Raw genomic sequence first — 19,188 nt, 5'->3', positions numbered from 1 at the left:
GATGGCCCAAATCCTTGTGCCCCTGCACCTGCGTGGGAGACCCGGAAGAAGCTCCTGGCTCCTGGCTTTGGATCGGCGCAGCTCCGGCCATTGTGGCCAATTGGGGAGTGAACCAACGGATTGAAGACCTACCTACCTCTCTCTCTCTCTCTCTCTCTCTCTCTCTCTCTCTCTCTCTGCGTAACTCTGCCTTTCAAATAAATAAATAAATCTTAAAAAAAAAAATTTCCTTTCACTCTCCTGGCTCATTCTGCTCCAGTGACACTGGCAGTGGGCGTGCCGGCTGCGGCCACCTCCCCCAGCCCTGTCACCCCGAGATTTTGTACTTCCCCCTGATGCATGCATGACTAGCCTCCGAGCTTCCTTCAAATCACACACTCGTCAGTCCTCAGTCCAAAAGCTACCCTGTCCAGACCTAGCCTGTCCCAGCCCCACCAGATGTCCCCATCCCTCCACACCACCTTTCAGTTGCCATTGCCCATCTGTCTCCACCACCCTCTTCCCTCTCCAGAACTTAAGCTCCATGACGCCGGGATTTCTGAGTCTTTAGTAGGTGGTCATGCATCTGCAGCATGCGTGAAGAGCTCATGATGTGACCATCTATCTAGTCCTGTGGGCTCCACACTGAACACGCAGGCACAATTCCAACCTAGAATTGCTGTATTTCTTTAAATAAGGAAAAGCAACAAACAACGAGAAAAGCTTTTTAGCCCAACGCAACTGGCCGAGCACCTTTTTGGAAGCAGAACGTCACAAATACGTCGAACTCCCCCAGAACCCCCGTAAGGGAGCACTAATACCAGCATCTTCCACATAGAAGGCGCGTCCAAGGCCAAACACCTGGCGCAAGCGCGAGCAAACACTGTCCGCGCCACCAAGTCAGGCTCTTCGCTCCACTGGGGTTCCCAGCCTCCTTGGCTTTGCAACTGGACGCAGCAGGACGCACGTGTCGCGGGATTGCGGCCTCCCCTGCACCACTAGCGCCCAGCTCCCACAGGAAGGAGGCTCCGGCCGGGCCCGCTCTTCTGCTGACCGCGCATCGACTACTCTGAGCAGGCCCTCTGACACCTGCCAGGCACCCCCGGACCTCGCAGACCCAGCTCCCCCCAGCTCCTCTCCCGCACCTACCTCAGAGCACCCCCTTCCTTCCTCGTCGCCGCCATCCTGCATTCCCGGCCCAAGCCCTCGTCCTGATGCGGGAACGTCCTGTCTTCCTTCTGCAATCTGCCCTTAGAGCTACCGACGCAACCAGAGGGTGCCTCAGGACAAAAACACGCACCCAGTTCCCTCCCAAACAGCCACCTCAAGCCCTCACCCCCACCCGCCAACTTTCAAATTTAACGGTCCCGCGCGGCCGACGTGGCCACGCCTCTTGGCTGTTGCGTACTCACGCCTCTCGCCCAAGGCATTCTGGGGCTTGTAGTTTATGCCGAGCTTACTCCACGCTGTCAAGGTGCATAATGGGAGTTGTAGTTTTTGGGAGCCAATGGCTGCTCGGGTGTCCCAAAGCAGCAGGCTCAGCAGACGTTATGAATTCTCTGCATCTTGGCTCTAAAATGTGTCTCTGAACTGAGTAAGTTTTTTTTTTTTTTTTCTTAATTGACTTGACAGAAACAGAGACACACGGAGATATTTCATCTGCAGATTCACGCACCAAATGCAACAATCAGGGCTGTGCCAGGCAAAAACCAGGAACCTAGAACGCAGTCCAGCCTCCCATGTGGATGGCAGAGATCCAAGTATTTGGGCCAACACCTGCTCCCTCCCAAGGTGCACATTAGCAGAAAAAACAGAATCGGGATTTGAGCCAGACACGGCTCAGGAACTCTGATATGGGATATGAATGTCCCAATCTGTGTGTTAATGATTGCACCGAAAATCTGTCCCCAACAGACACTATTAAACACCAGCATTTCCTCGAAATCCTGAGTGTAGAGAGATTTCTTTGAGTAGTTGCACTAGACCTGACTCTCCTGGGGTGGCTGAACAATCTATGATCAACTCTGCTGTTGGCCCCAAGTCTCACACTCTCCAGGGTTCTTGGGTTGCTCTGTCCCAGCTGTTTCCTGCCCAACCCTTGAATTCAAAAAAGCCAGAATCTAGTTCTCTAAAACCATAACAAATGAGCAACCACATAATCTCTGATGCTCAATTTTCCCCATCTATGAATTGGTGATGATTTTGCCAGCTTTCTCTTTTGTACAACCCACAGTTAGGAAACACAGCTATGCCATGGCTGCCAAAATTTTGCTTTATTGTGTAGTTTACAATTTACTTATACTTGTTCAAAAAATAAGAGTGACAGAGAGAGGTTGATGCTGTGGCGTAGCGAGTAAAGCTGCCACCTGCAGTGCCAGCACCTCATATGAGCACTAGTTTGAGTCTCGGCTGGTCCATGTCCAATCCAGAAAATGGCCCAAGTCCTTGGGTCCCTACACCCACGTGGGAGACCTGGAAGAAGCTCCTGGCTCCTGACTTCAGATTGGCCCAGCTTGGGCACTGTGGCTACTTGGGGACTGAACAAGCAGATGTAAGACCTTTCTCTCTCTCTCTCTCTCTCTCTCTCTGCATCTGCCTCTGCCTATCTGTAACTCTGCCTTTCAAATAAATAAATCTTAAGAGAGAGAGAGAGAGAGAGATCTTCCATCTGCTCAGTCTCTCTCCAAATACCAACAGCAACCTGGAGCTAGAAGACAGGAACTCCATCCTGGTCTCCCATGTGGGTGGCAGGGACCCAAGGACTTGGGCCATCTTCCCCTGCTTTCCCAGGCACCTTAGCAAGAAGCTGGATCAGAAGCAGAGCAGCTGGGACTTGAACTGGTGCACCCCTGCTCTGCTACAACACCAGCCCCAGCTCCCAAAGTGCCACCTCTTTTCCTATTCAGGAGACCTGCCATGACTGACACTGGACCTTCAGTCCCATTTAAAATTTTCTGAACAAGAAACTGGTGGCTCAGTTGTGACGGGGGCCGGGGCCTTTTGAACGAATCCAGGTGCCTGGGATTCCTTCTGTGTGACTCAGGTTATGGTGGGGGAGGTGACAGGTCTCAAAGAGGGATGCTGAGACTGGACATTCACTGCTCCCAGGTTCCCTTCTTCTTTGTTCATGATATATAACAGAATTCTTGACTATAACTAAATGGAAATCCAGCCCAAACTGGCCTCCTCAGGAATGGGCAATTTACTGGCTTGTATACCTAAAAGACTTCAGATGACACTTAGCCCAGGTCTCCTGTGGACCCAGCCTCTCTCAGCTTCTCACTTTTGCTCTTCTTTTTGTTGACTTGTCATTCTCAGTTGAGTAACAGCTTCAGGACTTTATCCTTCAAGTTCAAGTTCACAGTCAGAAGTCAGCCTGCCTAGCCCCTTCCTCCCAAACAATCCATAGGGCTAATAGATTTAGGGCTCTGATTGTTCAGACCCAAATCATGTGTTTACCTTGGGATTGAAAAAGGAGAGGGGGTAGGTCTAAGTAGGAAACTTTAGTTACTCTTTACTTCTAAATCCTCTACCCCCAGAAACCCTTCAGAGATTACAGGACACATGGTATATGGGATTCTATCTCTTGACTGGAGGGAGCTGTCTTTGAGTTCTGCCCTGGGCCTGATGCTTCTGGGTGGCTGGCCAGGCTGTGATCACTCCTGCTGCCTGCTCCTGTTCTCACAGCCTCCAGGATTCTTAGACTACTCTGACCCAGCTGTTTCCAGCCCAATCTTTAAATTCAAAACAGCTGAATTCTAGTTCTGTAAAAACATGGCTCATGATCTTTTTATTTTTTATTTTATTTTATTTTTTGACAGACAGAGTTACACAGTGAGAGAGAGAGGGAGAGACAGAGAGAAAGATCTTCTGTTGGTTCACTACCCTAATGGCCGCCACGGCCAGCGCTGCACCCATCCAAAGCCAGGAACCAGGTGCCTCCTCCTGGTCTCCTATGCGGGTGCAGGGCCCAAGCACTTGGGTCATCCTCCACTGCCTTCCCGGGCCACAGCAGAGAGCTGGACTGGAAGAGGAGCAACCGGGACAGAATCCGGCGCCCCAACCGGGACTAGAACCTGGGGTACCGGTGCCACAGGAAGAGGATTAGCCTATTGAGCCGCGGTTCCGGCCTCATTGATCTCTGATATGGGCCTGGTGCTTTTTTTTGCTTCCCCAGGGTGTGCATTTACAACTTCTCAGTTTTTTTGTTTGTTTTTTTTTTTTTTTTTAAAGATTGATTGATTTATTTGAAAAGCAAGGAAATGCAGAGGGAGAGACACAGGGACAGGGTCGGGGGTCAAAATGAGGAGAGATTCTTCCTTCTGCTGGTGGACTCCCCAAGTGTCCAGAATAGCCAGGTTTGGGCCAGCTGAAATCAGGAGCCAACACTCCATCTGGGCCTCTCCTGTGGGTGGCAGGAGCGCTCAAGTACTTGAACCTTCATCCAGTATGTCCCAGATCCATTAGCAGGAAGTAGGATCAAAAGTGGAGGAGCCAGCACTCGAACCAGCACTCCAGCATGGGATGCAGGTGTCCCAAGTGGTAGCACCACGGCACTCAACCTCAACTTCTCAATCTCAATCACTTTCTTTTTTCTTTTTTTTTTTTTTTTAAGATTTTATTTATCTGAGAGGTAGAGTTACAGACAGTGAGAGGGAGAGACAGAGAGAAAGGTCTTCCTTCCATTGGTTCACTCCCCAGATGGCTGCAATGGCTGGAGCTACGCCAATCTGAAGCCAGGAGCCCAGTGCTTCTTCCTGGTCTCCCATGTGGATGCAGGGGCCCAAGGACTTGGGCCATCTTCTGCTGCTTTCCCAGGCCATAGCAGAGAGCTGGATCGGAAGTGGAGCAGCCGGGACTCAAACCAGCACCCATATGGGATGCCGGCACTTCAGGTGGCGGCTTTACCCTCTATGCCACAGCGCTGGCCCCTCATTTGCTCTTTTGATCTCAGTCTTTCTTGTAGCCTTAGTCAAATGTCCCATAAACTGTGATATAACAGAGCACAGTTAGACTAAACCTCTTGCTTGTTTTGCTAAGGGGAGAAAAAAAACATAACAAAACAAAACAAAAAAAGGAAGTAGGTTTAAAAAGGAGAGATAAGAAGTGCTGTGTGGTCTCATTTGGACATGAGTTCTTGTTTGGCTGGACAGTGGCAGGATGGCCAGCTAGGGGCCCATGTAGTGGTACAGGCTTCAAATGCACCCACCAACAGTGAAGAAAGTCAGGATTTATCTGTTTGAAAGAGAGAGAGAGAGAGAGAGAGAGAGAGAGAGAGAGAGAGAGAGAGAGGGAGAGGGAGAGGGAGGCACTGTAGCTGCTGGTTCAATCCCCAAATGACTACAACGGTTGGAGCTAGGCCAATCCAAAGCCAGGAGCTTCTTCTGGGTCTCTCACATGGGTGCAAAGGCCCAAGGACTTGGATCATCTTCCACTGCTTTCCCAGGTGCATTAGCAGGGAGATGGATCAGAAGTGGAGCAGCTGGGACTTAACCGGTGCCCATATGGGATGCAGGCACCACAGGCAACTGTTTTACCCTTGATACCACAGTCCCAGCGCCCAGAAAGTCCGAATTGAACACAGGCATAATTATGGTGGAAAGAGGATGGGACAAAGGCTCAATATGCTAAGCCCAGGTGGGACACAGAAGATGTGAACAGTGAATCATGCACAACTCTTTCCCTCTGGGAATTCATGCCAGTGGAAGAGAGAAACAGGCAATTTTAATAAACTGTCACCAAACCTAGGGATAAATAAATGCAGGGGCCAGGGAAGCACTTAGCGGGAGCTGCAGGTCCTGAGAAGGAGGTGAGGGAAATTTTCCTACAGAAGATGGTGCACCTGTACAGCAAGGAAGACTTGGTGCAAACTCTTCAATAAGACAGCACCAGTCGTGCAGCAGCGGATGTTTGCCTGCAGTCATAGCCACCTCTGTGCTAGTCCCCATTCTCCAGTGGGCTCCCCATCCATGCTGTCCTTTCAAAACTTACCTAGCCTGCGTCCCATTCTCTCACCTAAGTATCCCTTTGAAAACATAAATCACACTAAGACGTGACTAACAGTGACTGCTGGAATGCAGGCTTTCCCGCATGGTCTAAGATACTTCCACCACCACATCGCCTCCTCTGACCACAGTCAAGGAAATGTCTCTGCTGCGAAGGGTTTCTGCAATTAGCTTGGGCTCACCTGAGTAATCCAGGCTAACCTTTCCTTCTCAAGGGCCTGGACCCTAATCACATCTGCCAAGGCCCTTTGGCCACATAAGGTGAAATACTCCCAGCTTCTGTGGTTTAGAAAACGGACATGTTTGGGGGCCGTTATTCTGCCTTACCACGGGGGTGCTAAAATATGTTGACGTTGGTGATCAGGAAGGACCCTCTCCACACATCTTTCAAGACAGATTTTAGAACATGCTACTCAATGTAGAGCCCCTCCCAGGACTCTCTGGATTTTAACTGGGGCCTCCAGGAGAAGAAAAAATATAAATGAATAAATCTGAATGGTAGAGTTCCGGGCACAATGGGAACCGGTCACGGTATGGGACTCCTTCTAGCAAGCCCCTCAGTTTTATGCATTGATTCACATCCAAGCCATGTCAACCTGCATCGGTGACTCTTAGATGGATTTAGTTGTCAGAAAGTCTGTGACTTCTTGCTTGGCCTGGTGGATGCGTGTCTTCTGGACTGTGCAAAGACAACTTTCCACAAGTTAACCCTGCCTTCGCGGAGTATCCAAAATCCAGCTGTGGCGGGCCAGACACTCCAAAGATGAAAACTTCTGGTCCCCAAGGAACCTTGGACCGACTGCTTGTTTGCTGTGTGACCACAGAGGAAGGGAGGGACTCCTTTGTGGTAGGAGGAGGTCGGGGGACAGAATTGAAGACAAGGGGGCAGTGTTCAGGGCTAGAGGATAGCACATCTGGGAAAACAGCACCACCATGCTGGCCTTTTCCCCAGCAACAGCTCAGCTAATCAGAACAGCACTGCATCATGAATTACCAGTGGTTACATGTCTTGAGGTGGGAGAACCAATGAGAAGGAGGCATAATAACCCAAACCAGCTTGGTTGCCAGGAGGAAGGGAGGTGAGGGCAAAAGATGCATTGACCCAGGGCCGGGAGCTGCTGGCTGCTGCCCAGTTCCATCTTCCAGTAACTGTTGTTGACAGGGTACTAGGGAACTCTTCAGGCAGCTGGGTTTCTCTCTCTTCAACTCCATGGAAACTCCTTCCTGGATTGTGCTTCTGCTTTTCTGCAGAAATGCCTTACTTTTCCTGGGCTTCTCAAACACTGGAAATACCTGCAGCCTGACCCAGAATTTCCACACTGATATATGTCATAAATATACATGCTTAATGGTGAGATACCAGTTATCAACTTCTCAGCATCTGACAGAAAACAACCAAAAGGTCAGAGGAGACCACAAGCTGAGAACATAAGCAGTCATATGGCAGGGCTGCTAAGAAACAAGGTGGGGGGACCAGTGTTGTGGCATAGCAGGTTAAGCCTCTGCCTGTGATGCTGGCATCCCATGTGGATGCTGGTTCAAGACCCACTTACTCCACTTCCGATCCAGCTCCCTGCTAATGCAGCTGGGAAAGCAGTGGAAGATGGCCCAAGTGCTTGGGGCCCTGTACCCACATGGGAGACCTGAAAGAAGCTCTTAGCTCCTGGCTTCTGCTTGGCCCAGCACCAGCTGCTATGGCCATCTGGGGAGTGAACCAGCAGATGAAAGATCTCTCTCTGTGGTATCTCTCCTTCTCTCTCTAGAACTCTGCCTTTCAAATAAATAAATAAATCTTAAAATATTTACTTTCTATTTATTTGAAAGGCAGAGTTACAGAGAGGCAGAAACACAAGAGAAAGAGAGAGAGCAAGAGCAAGACAGGGAGACCTTCCCTCCACTGTTTCACTCCCCAAATGGCCGCAGCTGAGCCAGGCCGAAGCCAAGAACCAGGAGCTTCTTCTGGGTCTCCCACATGGGTGTGGGGCCCCAAACTCTTGGGCCATCCTCCGCTGCTTTCTCAGGCACATTAGTGGGGAGCTGAATCAGAAGGGAGCAGCCAGGACTTGAACTTGCACCCATATGGGATGCTGATGCTATAGATGGCAGCTTTATCTGCCATGCCAAAGCACTGGCCCCAAAAATAAATCTTAAAAGAAAAGAAAACGGCCGGCGCCGCGGCTCACTAGGCTAATCCTCCGCCTAGCGGCGCCGGCACACCGGGTTCTAGTCCCGGTCGGGGCGCCGGATTCTGTCCTGGTTGCCCCTCTTCCAGGCCAGCCCTCTGCTGTGGCCAGGGAGTGCAGTGGAGGATGGCCCAGGTGCTTGGGCCCTGCACCCCATGGGAGACCAGGAAAAGCACCTGGCTCCTGGCTCCCGCCATCGGATCAACTTGGTGCGCCGGCCGCAGCGCGCCGGCCGCGGCGGCCATTGGAGGGTGAACCAACGGCAAAGGAAGACCTTTCTCTCTGTCTCTCTCTCTCACTGTCCACTCTGCCTGTCCAAAAGAAAAAAAAAAAAAGAAAAAAAGAAAAAAAGTGGGAGGGAGGGGACAGGCAACTTGTTGCAGTATTTAAAATGTCACCTGAGATGCCTACATCCTAGGTTCAAGTCCTGGCTCCTCCATTTCTGATCCAGCTTCCTGCTAATGCAAACTCTGGGAGGCAGCAGATAATGGCTCAAGTAATTGGATTCCTGGCACCCACATGAGAGACCTAGATTGAGTTCCTGCCTCCTGGCTTCAGCCTGATCCAGCCCTGGCTATTGCAGGCATTTGGAGAAGTAAACCAGCAAAAGGAAGATCTATGTCTATTTGTCTGTCTCTCAGTCTTGTAAATACAATGAAAAAAAAAAAAAAGAACAAGAAGAAAGAAAAGAAACAGGATAGGATGTGGAGTTAAACGGGTGAGGTAGCTCATAAGAAATGCAAGATTAGGCTTTTTTGCACGAGTGTTATCCTGACTGGAGTCAAGTGCCCTGGAAAGTCTTGGAGAGTCAGAGTTGCCAAGTACTCAAGTTTGTACTCACTCTACACTCGACATGATCTAAGCAAAAATTAAAGCAATGACAGTCACCCACAGAGTTAGGTTTTGAATGCTGCCAGCTTCAGATCCTACTTGAAATAATAATATTTCAGACTCAGTGTTCTGGGCGCCAGAAACCTTGGCTCTAAAATAAGGGGTTCAACCAGTTTTTATTGTCTCATCAACTTCAGCTTCCTTCTGCACACCGCCTTCTGAGGGAGGAGCGAATTCAGGGTCTCCCAGCACCACCCAAGCTTCTGCTCTCCCCCATTAAGTGCTGGGCGGAGTCCCAGCAGGCAGTGGTGTTGGCCTTTGAGGAGGAAGAATGGTGAAAGTGAGAGGATTTGAGTGACCATGGACAGCTTAACTGCTTTGCCAAACGCCCACCGGTCACTGGTGTTCTTGCCGCTCCGCGGCTGTAGGACCCAGGAAAACAAGTCACACGCCTCTCTCCTGTGTGGAGGAGGTACTACCCTATGCTAGCCAAGTCGTGGTGAGGATGGCACCTGGAAAAGCCTGCAGGCTGCACTGTCTTGGCTGGGCGTGGCTGAGCTCCCGCTGCTTTTCTGCCAGGCAAGCTTCCTCCCTCCTCAGCCTGGGGTTTGGTGCAGACTGTGGAAAGTTTGCTTGTGATATTCTGAGGGGCCTGGCCGGGCAGGTGTTCCGGCAGATCTGGGCTCTGCATAGCTTTCTTAAGGAAAGGCCGGAGGTCAGAGGCCCCCAGGCTGAGCCGGGCCAGATGACAGAAAACAACGTAGTTTGGCCAGTGCGGCTCACTAGGCTAATGCTCCACCTGCGGCGCCGGCACACCAGGTTCTAGTCCTGGTTGGGGCGCCAGATTCTGTCCCGGTTGCCCCTCTTCCAGGCCAGCTCTGTGCTGTGGCCAGGGAGTGCAGTGGAGGATGGCCCAAGTGCTTGGGCCCTGCACCCCATGGGAGACCAGGAGAAGCACCTGGCTACTGCCTTTGGATCAGCGCGGTGCACCAGCTGCAGCGCACCAGCCGCGGCGGCCATTGGAGGGTGAACTAACGGCAAAGGAAGACCTTTCTCTCTGTCTTTCTCTCTCTCACTGTCCACTCTGCCTGTAAAAAAAAAAAAAAAAAAAAAAAAGAGAGAGAGAGAGAGAGAGAAAACAACATAGTTTGGCTCACTGCAGGAACGAAGCTGGGGGGCCACAGCTCTGTGTGAGGTGATGCCGAGGAGCAGCAATGAGGGAGGGGAGAAACTGCTTGGCTTCTGTTCCCATCTCTGCTGTATTCCCAGTGGTTCTCCTTCTAGCCAGAACTGACCAACATTCTTTCTTTTAAGGTTTATTTATTTATTTATTTGAAAGGCAAAGTTACAGAAAGGCAGAGGCAGAGAGATAGAGAGGTCTTCCATCCACTGGTTCATTCCCCAAATGGCCACAATGGCTGGAGCTAGGCCAATCTGAAGCCAGGAGCCAGGAGCTTCTTCTAGGTCCCATATGTGGGTATAGGGGCCATCTTCTACTGCTTTCCCAGGCCATAGCAGAGAGCTGGATCAGAAGTGGAGCAGCCTGGACTAGAACCGGTGCTCATATGGAATGTGGGTCCTGCAGGCAGCGGCTTTACCTGCTATGCCACGGCACTGGCCCCCACATTCTTCCCTTCTACAACCACCCTGGGAGACTGAGGGTCAACGGGAAACCCAATTTGGGACCTTCTAGAACACCTTTGGAAGGACTCATCACGTTCCAGGAGCCCTAGGGCTTGCACGTGCAGAAGGTGAGGGCTTCAATGTCTTGGGACCAGAGTCACACAAGCTTCTTTTTCTCTGCAGACCTTGGGGGCACATGGCCTCTGGGGGAGGTTCCATGCCCTTCTTCTTCTTCTTCTTCTTTTTTTTTTTTTTTTTTTTTTGACAGGCAGAGTTAGACAGTGAGAGAGAGAGACAGAGAGAAAGTTCTTCCTTTCCGTTTGTTCACACCCCAAATGGCTGCTATAGCCAGCGTGCTGCGCCAATCCGAAGCCAGGAGCCAGGTGCTTCCTCCTGGTCTCCCATGCGGGTGCAGGGCCCAAGCACTTGGGCCATCCTCCACTGCCTTCCCGGGCCACAGCAGAGAACTGGCCTGGAAGAGGGGCAACTGGGACAGAATCCGGTGCCCTGACCGGGACTAGAACCCGGGGTGCCGGCACCACAGATGAAGGATTAGCCAAGTGAGCCGCAGCGCCTACCCCATGCCCTTCTTCTAATACAGGCTCCCAAGCCACAGCAGGGAGAAAAGAATCCAGATAGGCAGTTAGAGAATTATAATCTCCTGGGGCCGGCACTGTGGTGTAGCAGGTTAAGCCTCCACTTGCAGTGCTGGCATCCCATATGGATGCCTGTCCTAGTCCCAGCTGCTCCACTTCTGATCCAGCTCCCTGCTAACGCACCTGGGAAAGCAGCGGAAGATGGCCCAAATGCTTGGGTCTCTGTATCCACATGGGAGACCTGGATGAAGCTCCTGCCTCCTGCCTCCTAACACTTTTGCCATTGCAGCCATCTGGGGAGTGAACCAATGGACAGAAGAGTCTCTCTCTCTCTCTCTCTTTGCAAACTCTGCCTTTCAAATAAATAAATCTTTTTTTTTTCTTTTGGACAGGCAGAGTGGACAGTGAGAGAGAGAAAGACAGAGAGAAAGGTCTTCCTTTGCCGTTAGTTCACCCTCCAATGGCCGCCACGGCCGGCAGGCTGCGGCCAGTGCACCACGTGGATCCGAAGGCAGGAGCCAGGTGCTTCTCCTGGTCTCCCATGGGGTTGCAGGGCCCAAGGACTTGGGCCATCCTCCACTGCACTCCTGGGCCACAGCAGAGAGCTGGCCTGGAAGAGGGGCAACCGGGACAGAATCCGGCGCCCCAACCGGAACTAGAACCCAGGGTGCCGGCGCCGCAGGCAGAGGATTAGCCTAGTGAGCCGTTGCGCTGGCCTCAAATAAATAAATCTTAAAAAGAAATTATCATCTCCAAACAACCAAAGACAAACCAGAAGGCTGCTTGTCCCTCTGGGTCAATCTGATCCTATTTATCCTCCTCCTCCTTCTAAATTTTTATTTATTTGAATAGTAGAGAGGCAGAGATTTCTCACCCAATGGTTTACTTTGGGCCAGGCCAAAGCCAGAAGTCTGGAACTCAATCCAGGTCTCTTACTTGGGTGGCAGGGCCACAAGCATTTGAGCCATCACCTGCTGCCTTCCAGGGTGCACTATCAGCAGGAGTGGATCCAGGAGTAAAATTCAGAGGGCAAATACGAGACGTGGGCATCCCAAGCCGTGTCTTAACCGCTACACTAAATGCTCTTCCATAATCCGAGGCTGTTTCTGACGGTCTACCCAGCCCCCTTGTAAGGAGGTATAGAAGGTGGCAGTCATCCCAAAAGAAGAGGCAGGGGTGTTTGCAAGCTGGCCCCTCTGTGTTTCCAGCAGGGCAGCTATGGTATTTGAAAGGTTGGTTTCTGCGGAAGGTGAGAAGTGTGCCTGTAGTGAACCTTGGCACTGAACCTGGATTACCCATGGTTGCCGTCCCAGGGAAGGGGAAGACCCTACACAGACAAGCATACGAGAGGCTCAACCCTCCTAGCACAGTCTCCAGCTTCTTCTTCAGTGGTAAACAAAGAAATCGGACAGGCTGGCTTCCTTCTGGCGGGGCTTCCCTCAGCGAGTGTAAGAGTCATGGGGCAGGGTGTGTCAGTTCTTGTTCTCTAGTGAATTCCCAGCACCTGGCCGAGGCAGGACCTCAATAAACACTGACTAACGGAAATGAACTCGGGGGAATAACTAGCACATGACCCTGTCAGATCAAGCCCCGTAGAATGTCCTTCCTTCATTCAACAAACATTTCTTGCACGCTATGTGTCAGGTATCAGGGATATAAAGAAGAAAAAAGCATAAGTCTTATGCTCAAGAAAAACAATCTGTAACATACCAGCCCAGGAGCTGTAACCCCTGTGGTATGTGCCTGGAGTCCCACTGTGCCCGAGGGTTGAGAGAAGGAGGGCAGAAAGCACCCCAAAGGGAGTCTTAAGGGGTAGCCATTCGGTTCATTAGTTAGTGTGCTGCTCGGGACCCCCATGTCCCATATCAAAGTGCCCAAGTTCAAGTCCTGGCTCCTCTTCAGTGCAGCTTCTTGCTAATGTGCACCCTGGGAGGCAGCTGGTGATGGCGGTCCCTGCCACTTACATGGAAGACCTGGATGGAGTTCTAGTTTCTGCCTTTGGCCTGGCCCAGTTCTGGTAGTTGTGGGCATTTGGGCATCTCTCTTTCTGTTGCTCTGTTGCTCTGCCTTTTGAATAAATAAATAAATAATTTAAAATGGGTTTTAAAAGCAACAAGGAGTTACTAAAAAGGAAGGAGCAGCACAGGAGAAAGGCAGGGGGCCAAGGAATGAGTGTGCACTGGTAGCTGGCAGTCGTCCCAGGGGGTGGAGCCTGAGGGCAGGGTGGGGGTGGGGAGGACCTGCAGGACAGCCCCTGGCTCACTGTGACTGGCAGGCAGCAAGGTCAGAGGGCAAATGCCCTTCTGCCCCTGGTCTAGGGTAGGCAGCTGGCTGCAGGCTGGAGGCTCTCGGCTTTCCCAGCTGTGGAGTCACCCATTGCTCTCCCCTCTGGGCAGGGCTGCAGATCCCTCATCGCAGCTGCAGGTGAAAAGGAAGCGGGGCACAGGACTGGCACCTTGCCCACCTGGATGCGTTCCCTTCCTCACTCCAGACACAGCTCTTGGATGCCAAGCTGTTTTATTTACTTTATCCTGACTGGGCCATGGAGGCTGCCAGGCCCGGGGGAACTCATCCAGCTGGTTTGACTGGTTGGGCTGCTGTCTCTGCTGGGGAGCTCTGTGGCTCCCTATTCCGCTCCTACACTTACCCCCAGCTTGGACACTGGCTGGGGTATGCCAGGCTTGTGGCCCTGGCTCCTTCTTGGCCAGTGCTCATCATGGACACCCTGTCCTGGCCCCACCCCTTGAGGACCTGGAAAAGCACCATGTTTCAGCTTCTGTATCTTTCCTCTCCTCCTGAGCCCCTGTGCAGAGGGGCAGCCCTGCTGTCAGCAAAACTGCGTTCACCCAAGGTCTTAGGGGTACAGGGACTCTCTTCTTGCTGCAAAATGTACTTTTCTCCAAGGCGCCCCAAGACATTGCTGCTCCCCAGGGTGTTGGAGGGTATTTCTGGTTGCGAGCATTTACTATTATTATTATTTATATTATTTATATAAGGTAGAAAGGCAGAGCCAGACAAACAGAGATCTCTCATCCCACTGGTGTACTCTTCAAATGCCCACAACAGCCAGGGCTGGCCCAAGCTGAAGCCAAGACTCAATCGAGGCTTTCTGCGTAGATGGCAGGAACCAAGTAACCTGAGCCATTACCTGCTCCTCCCCTCCACCTCGTGCCACACACACAAGGGTGCGGATTTGCAGGAAGCTGGAATCAGGAGCTGAGCCTGGATTCTTACAGGACATCCCAAGCACGGCCTTAACTTCTGTGCCCAATGTCAGTCCCCACTGTGGGCATTTAATGCGGGATGGGACAGGATGCTCTGCAAAGCAAGGAACAACCCCACATAATAAAGGACTGCCCCACCCCAATGGCAGTGGCCTCTCCCCATTAAAAAAGCACTGTGTCTTCACCCACTTTATTCACTGAACTGCAATTTGTATAATCTCTGTAGCTGTGTTCCTCAAACTTTATTGTGTAAGTGAATCCCCTGGAGGTCTTTTTAAGATGCAGATCCTGACTCAGTGGGACTGTGCATTGCTAACAAGCTCCCAGGTGTTGTTTAGGATGCTAGTTTGAGGACCATACTTTGCATAGCAAAGCTCTATAGCACCAATATGCATGTATCCTTTTAGGGAAGAACATTATATTTTGGGGACATTTTATCTGCAAAATTAATTGAGTTGGGGGGTTCAACTGGTATCTGAGGGGTGAAGATCAGGTTCACCGCTAACCATCCTACGGACGACAGAGCAGCCCCTCTGCTGGCACGTAGCAGAGCGTACCATGAAGGTTGACAGTTGGATATGCCAGGCTCTATGAATGAGAGGCCACTGGAACACCTTAGAAGCTGCCTTGGAATCTGCCCTTCCTGCAAAGTACTGTCTTTACCTAATGACTGAATCCACCAAAATGGAACACAATTGCCTTTGGTCAACCAGAAACGATGAAATGCATTTCAGGAAGGAAGACAGAAAACTCACCACCCCCAGACAGACATGGGCAAAAGGGAGTGTCTGTGCTTGGGGCCCATTCATCCCTCCTAAATTCCCTCTAAAATTTCCCAGGGTGCCTCCTCCCTCTTTCCTAAGGGGAGGGTATTTAAGTCTCAACCATCTGGTCCTTCTTTGAGCTTCCTGTTTCTTTGTGACTTCCTTGCCCATGTGCATGCGGATAAACTTGTATACTTTTTCTCCTGTTAATCTTCCTATTATTAATTTGTTTCACAGACTCAACCCTTCAGGATGTGAGAAAATTCCCTCCAACCTATACTCACAGCAAAGAATTAGACAGCCCCAAATGTCGGCAGTGTTGAGGAGCAGAAGGCCCGGCTTAGACAAAATTTTGAAAACTACGAGAAATGTAAATGCGGGGCAGTTGGTGACTGGGCCGCAGTGCTGTGAGCACCGGAGGCGTGGAGCACCTCTGAGCAGGAGCAGATGCAGTGAGTCAGACCTTGGAGGTCCTGGGTCAGGCCCTGTGAGTAAACGGTGCTAGTGCTGTGTCTTAGTCTGGGTCCGTTTTCCGTTGCTGTAACAGAGTCCTTGAGACTGAATAATCTACAAAGAAAGTGGTTTATTTTCAATCCCAGTTCGGAAGGCCAAGGAGTCCCAAATGAGGTGCCATATCTGGTGAAGCCTCACGCCCCTGGAACCAAGCCTCTACATGGTGCCTTTGACGCAGGTGCTGGGTGCCATCGGGTCTTGGTCTCCCGTGGCCTCCCAGCCTCCCTGCCTTGGCTTAATGTTTCCTTGCCCTGCTTTTACTAAAATTAACTCACTAAACTGAGGAAGTGGTTCAGCTGGCCCCACAGGGCCCTGATCACCAGATTCGTGAGGTCATTTGTCTTCCCTATAGGTGACTTCTTGAGGTTCTGTCTTGAGGGTTTTTCCAGGAACCCCACGCCCTGAGCAAGTCACTACCACCTGACTGACAGCAGCCCCATTTTGCTGTCATCAAAATTCCCACACAAACATGATATCACGGACAAATCAAAGGAGGGTCATGAGCACTGTGGACCAACCAAAGACCTGCACGGGAGCTAAATATGCAACTCTCAACCTCAGCTTCAGACTATAAGAACCTTTATCCTTGGCCCCTTGAGGAGTCTAGGAATTCAACAATAGGGGCTCAGCTTCTTGCTCTGTGATTTGCAATCAACATCACTTCCTTCCACCAACACACTGTCAGTAACTGGCTTGCTGCACGTTGGTCCAGGGACCCAGCATGGAGAGTTCAATAACAATTCCTTTAACTAGTTTTGGGGTGTCCCACAGTGCTACTTCAACACCTGTAAGAAAGCAGAAGGGTTAGCAGGCATGTGCCCAAGAAAGGAAACAAGAGACAGCCTTGCTTTTGATTTTGCAGGGGACAAACCTAGCAGGTTATGGTTCTACATAAGCCTCACACCAGCTCATGCCTTTCACTGCACGTGGTGTTGGAGAGAGATGTTTTAGAAATTCCCTATAAAGTAGCAGGTCAGCAGGTCGAGGGACAAGTTGAAGGAGGAGCCCATAGGGAGATGTGGGTCTAGTATGGAATGAGTGGTAGCTTGTGGGCATTTCTTATATTATTTTGAAATAAATAACTAAAGATAGATCAATACAAAGGGGGCTGGCATTGTGGAGTAGTGGGTAAATCTCCGCCGGTGACACCAGCATCCCATATGGGCAGGTTCGAGTCCCAGCCACTCTGCTTCCCATTCAGCTCCCTGCCAATGCACCTGGGAACGCAGCAGAGGCTGCCTCAAGTCCTTGGGCCCCTGCACCCATGTGGGAGACACAGAAGAAGCTCCTGGCTCCTGGCTTTGGAGCACACCATCCCAGCTCTGGCCATAGTGGCCATTTGGGGAGTGAACCAGCAGATTGAAGATTCTCTCTCTCGCTCTCTGTAACTCTGACTTTCAAATAAATAAATAAATCTTATCAGAAAAATTAATACGAAGATGGGCCATCTCTGGATCAATGAAAAGAGAGGATTTTAGATGCAAATGAGACAAGATTCCTATCCCTAAGTCACCCCCAATCAAGAGAGTGAAGATAGTCTAACATGGGGGTGGGTGATGTGGCAGAGTTGGTTGGAGTCCCTGCCGCTCCACCTCCCTGCTAACATACCTAGGAAGGCAGCAGATGACTGTTCAAGTACTAGGTTCCTGCTGCCCACATGGGAGACCAGAATGGAGTTCCTGGCTCCTGCTTGGGCCTGGCCCAGCCCCAGCTATTACAACCATTTGAGGATCTGAGGCATTTCTGCTCCCCAGAGAGTGTGAGAGGGTTGGACAGTATTTCTGGTTGTCTTGGGCACTGAAGGCTAAAGGCAACGAACATGGATAATCACGTACTGTGGGACTAGCAACAGTGGGAACTTCCTACCCCTAGTTCTGATGAGGCAAGAACTGAGTATTACTCCTGGAAGCCACTGAGAAACTGTAGCAATGGGAGAGGCTGACAAGAACTATAAAGGGAATGTAGTCACTGACAAGCATGCCACGGGAGAATCAATACTCCAGCTCCTCTTTCCTCCCACCCTCTGATCACCCATGAGGGTCTTCTATAGGCCAAACCAGCCAGAAGTCACAGGGCAAAAGAGCTGGTAGACACATTCCTTCCAGGGCATGTTGGGAGGAAGTTGACAGTGAGGCAGACAGGGCAAGCTGGGAACACACAGCACACCATCCAGTGTGTGTCTACTTCAGAGTCTACTTCCCTTGCTCTGGCACAGTGCTACTGACAGCAAGGAATCTGCTATGTGACACACCAGTGGTGGCTCCAGGACTAGACCTTGTCCTCTTGGGCACCACAGTGATCATGAGACATGGGTAAGTCAGCAGGTGGCCTTCATTTGACTTGGCTGCCAGGAAGTCAGATGTGAAATGTTGCATGCAATGATAATAATCACCCCAACACTCATTTCCTGGAATGACGATCACCCCATTTTATTATATGCCTCTTATTTGTTTATCTGTGTCTCAGTGATTTTATTATTTACTTGTCATTTACTACAAACTGTCTCAGATTATTTTTGGAAATAAGTGGAGTGTGAACAATAAGTCTTAATATATTTATGTCAGTTTGGAGGTTTGGCTGTGTCACCATAGAGGGAGGCTATTTCTAGTGCAAGTGAATGTCTACAGGTGAGTAGACTGTGTCCAGCGTGATGGTTCTGCTCAACAAAGTCCTCAGGAGCATGGCCCTCAAGTGTGCTGAGCTGCCAGCTGCAACTGCTCCTCTTATTAGTTTTCTACTACGGGGCCGCTGTTGTGGGGCAGCAGGTTAAGCTGCTGCTGTGATACCTGCATCCCATATTGGAGTGCCAGCTTGAGTCCTGACTGCTCTGCTTTTTTAAAATTTTTTAAAAATTTTATTTATTTATTTGAGAGGCAGAGTTACAGAGAGAAGAAGAGATAGAGAGAAAGGTCTTCCATCTACTGGTTTACTCCCCAGATGGCTGCAAAGGCCAGAGCTGAGCTGATCCGAAGCCAGGAGCCAGAAGCTTCTTCCGGGTCTCCAACATGGGTGCAGGGCCATTTCTACTGCTTTCCCAGGCAATGGTAGAGAGCTGGATTCAAAAAAGAGCAGCCGGGACACAAACCAGTGCCCATATGGGCTAAGCCTCCTCCTGCAGTGCCGGCCCCCAGCTCTGCTTCTGATCTAGCTCACTGCTAATGTTCCTGGTAAGGCAGTGGATGATGGCCCAAGCACTTGGGCCCCTACACCCACATGGGTGTCTCAGATGAAGTTCCTGGGTCCTGGTTTAAGCCTACCCCATATCTGGCTGTTGTGGCTATTTGGGGAGTGAATCAGCAGGTGGAAGATAACTCTCTGTCTCTCTTTCTCTCTGTCTCCTCCACCCCCACCCTCATCCCCTGTCACTCTGCCTTTCAAATAAATAAATCAATCTTTAAAAAAAAATTCTGCTAAGACCCTTCTATGGTTTTAGTATGGCTTGGATAGACCTTCCCAAGGTTTCCTGTGTT

General features: G+C 50.8%; 1 protein-coding gene across 2 annotated transcripts in view; it reads right to left on the bottom strand.

Annotated features, from left to right (window-relative positions):
* Nucleotides 1-1,355, bottom strand: part of BUB1B (BUB1 mitotic checkpoint serine/threonine kinase B) — a 64,765-nt gene extending 63,410 nt beyond the window's left edge. The window contains exon 1 of one of the 2 annotated variants that reach the window (XM_070053979.1): nucleotides 1,129-1,355. In XM_070053979.1, the coding sequence (XP_069910080.1) occupies nucleotides 1,129-1,163 (35 nt within the window). In that variant the 5' untranslated portion in view covers nucleotides 1,164-1,355. The remainder of the gene's footprint in view (nucleotides 1-1,128) is intronic. The other variant, XM_070053980.1, reaches the window with a different exon arrangement.
* Nucleotides 1,356-19,188: the final 17,833 nt, after the last annotated feature.

This window comes from Oryctolagus cuniculus, chromosome 12, assembly GCF_964237555.1.
Source record: "Oryctolagus cuniculus chromosome 12, mOryCun1.1, whole genome shotgun sequence".
In the NCBI taxonomy this organism is placed as follows: domain Eukaryota; kingdom Metazoa; phylum Chordata; class Mammalia; order Lagomorpha; family Leporidae; genus Oryctolagus; species Oryctolagus cuniculus.
The sequence above is the reverse complement of the archived record's forward strand: the minus strand, read 5'-3'. Positions and strand labels throughout refer to the sequence as shown.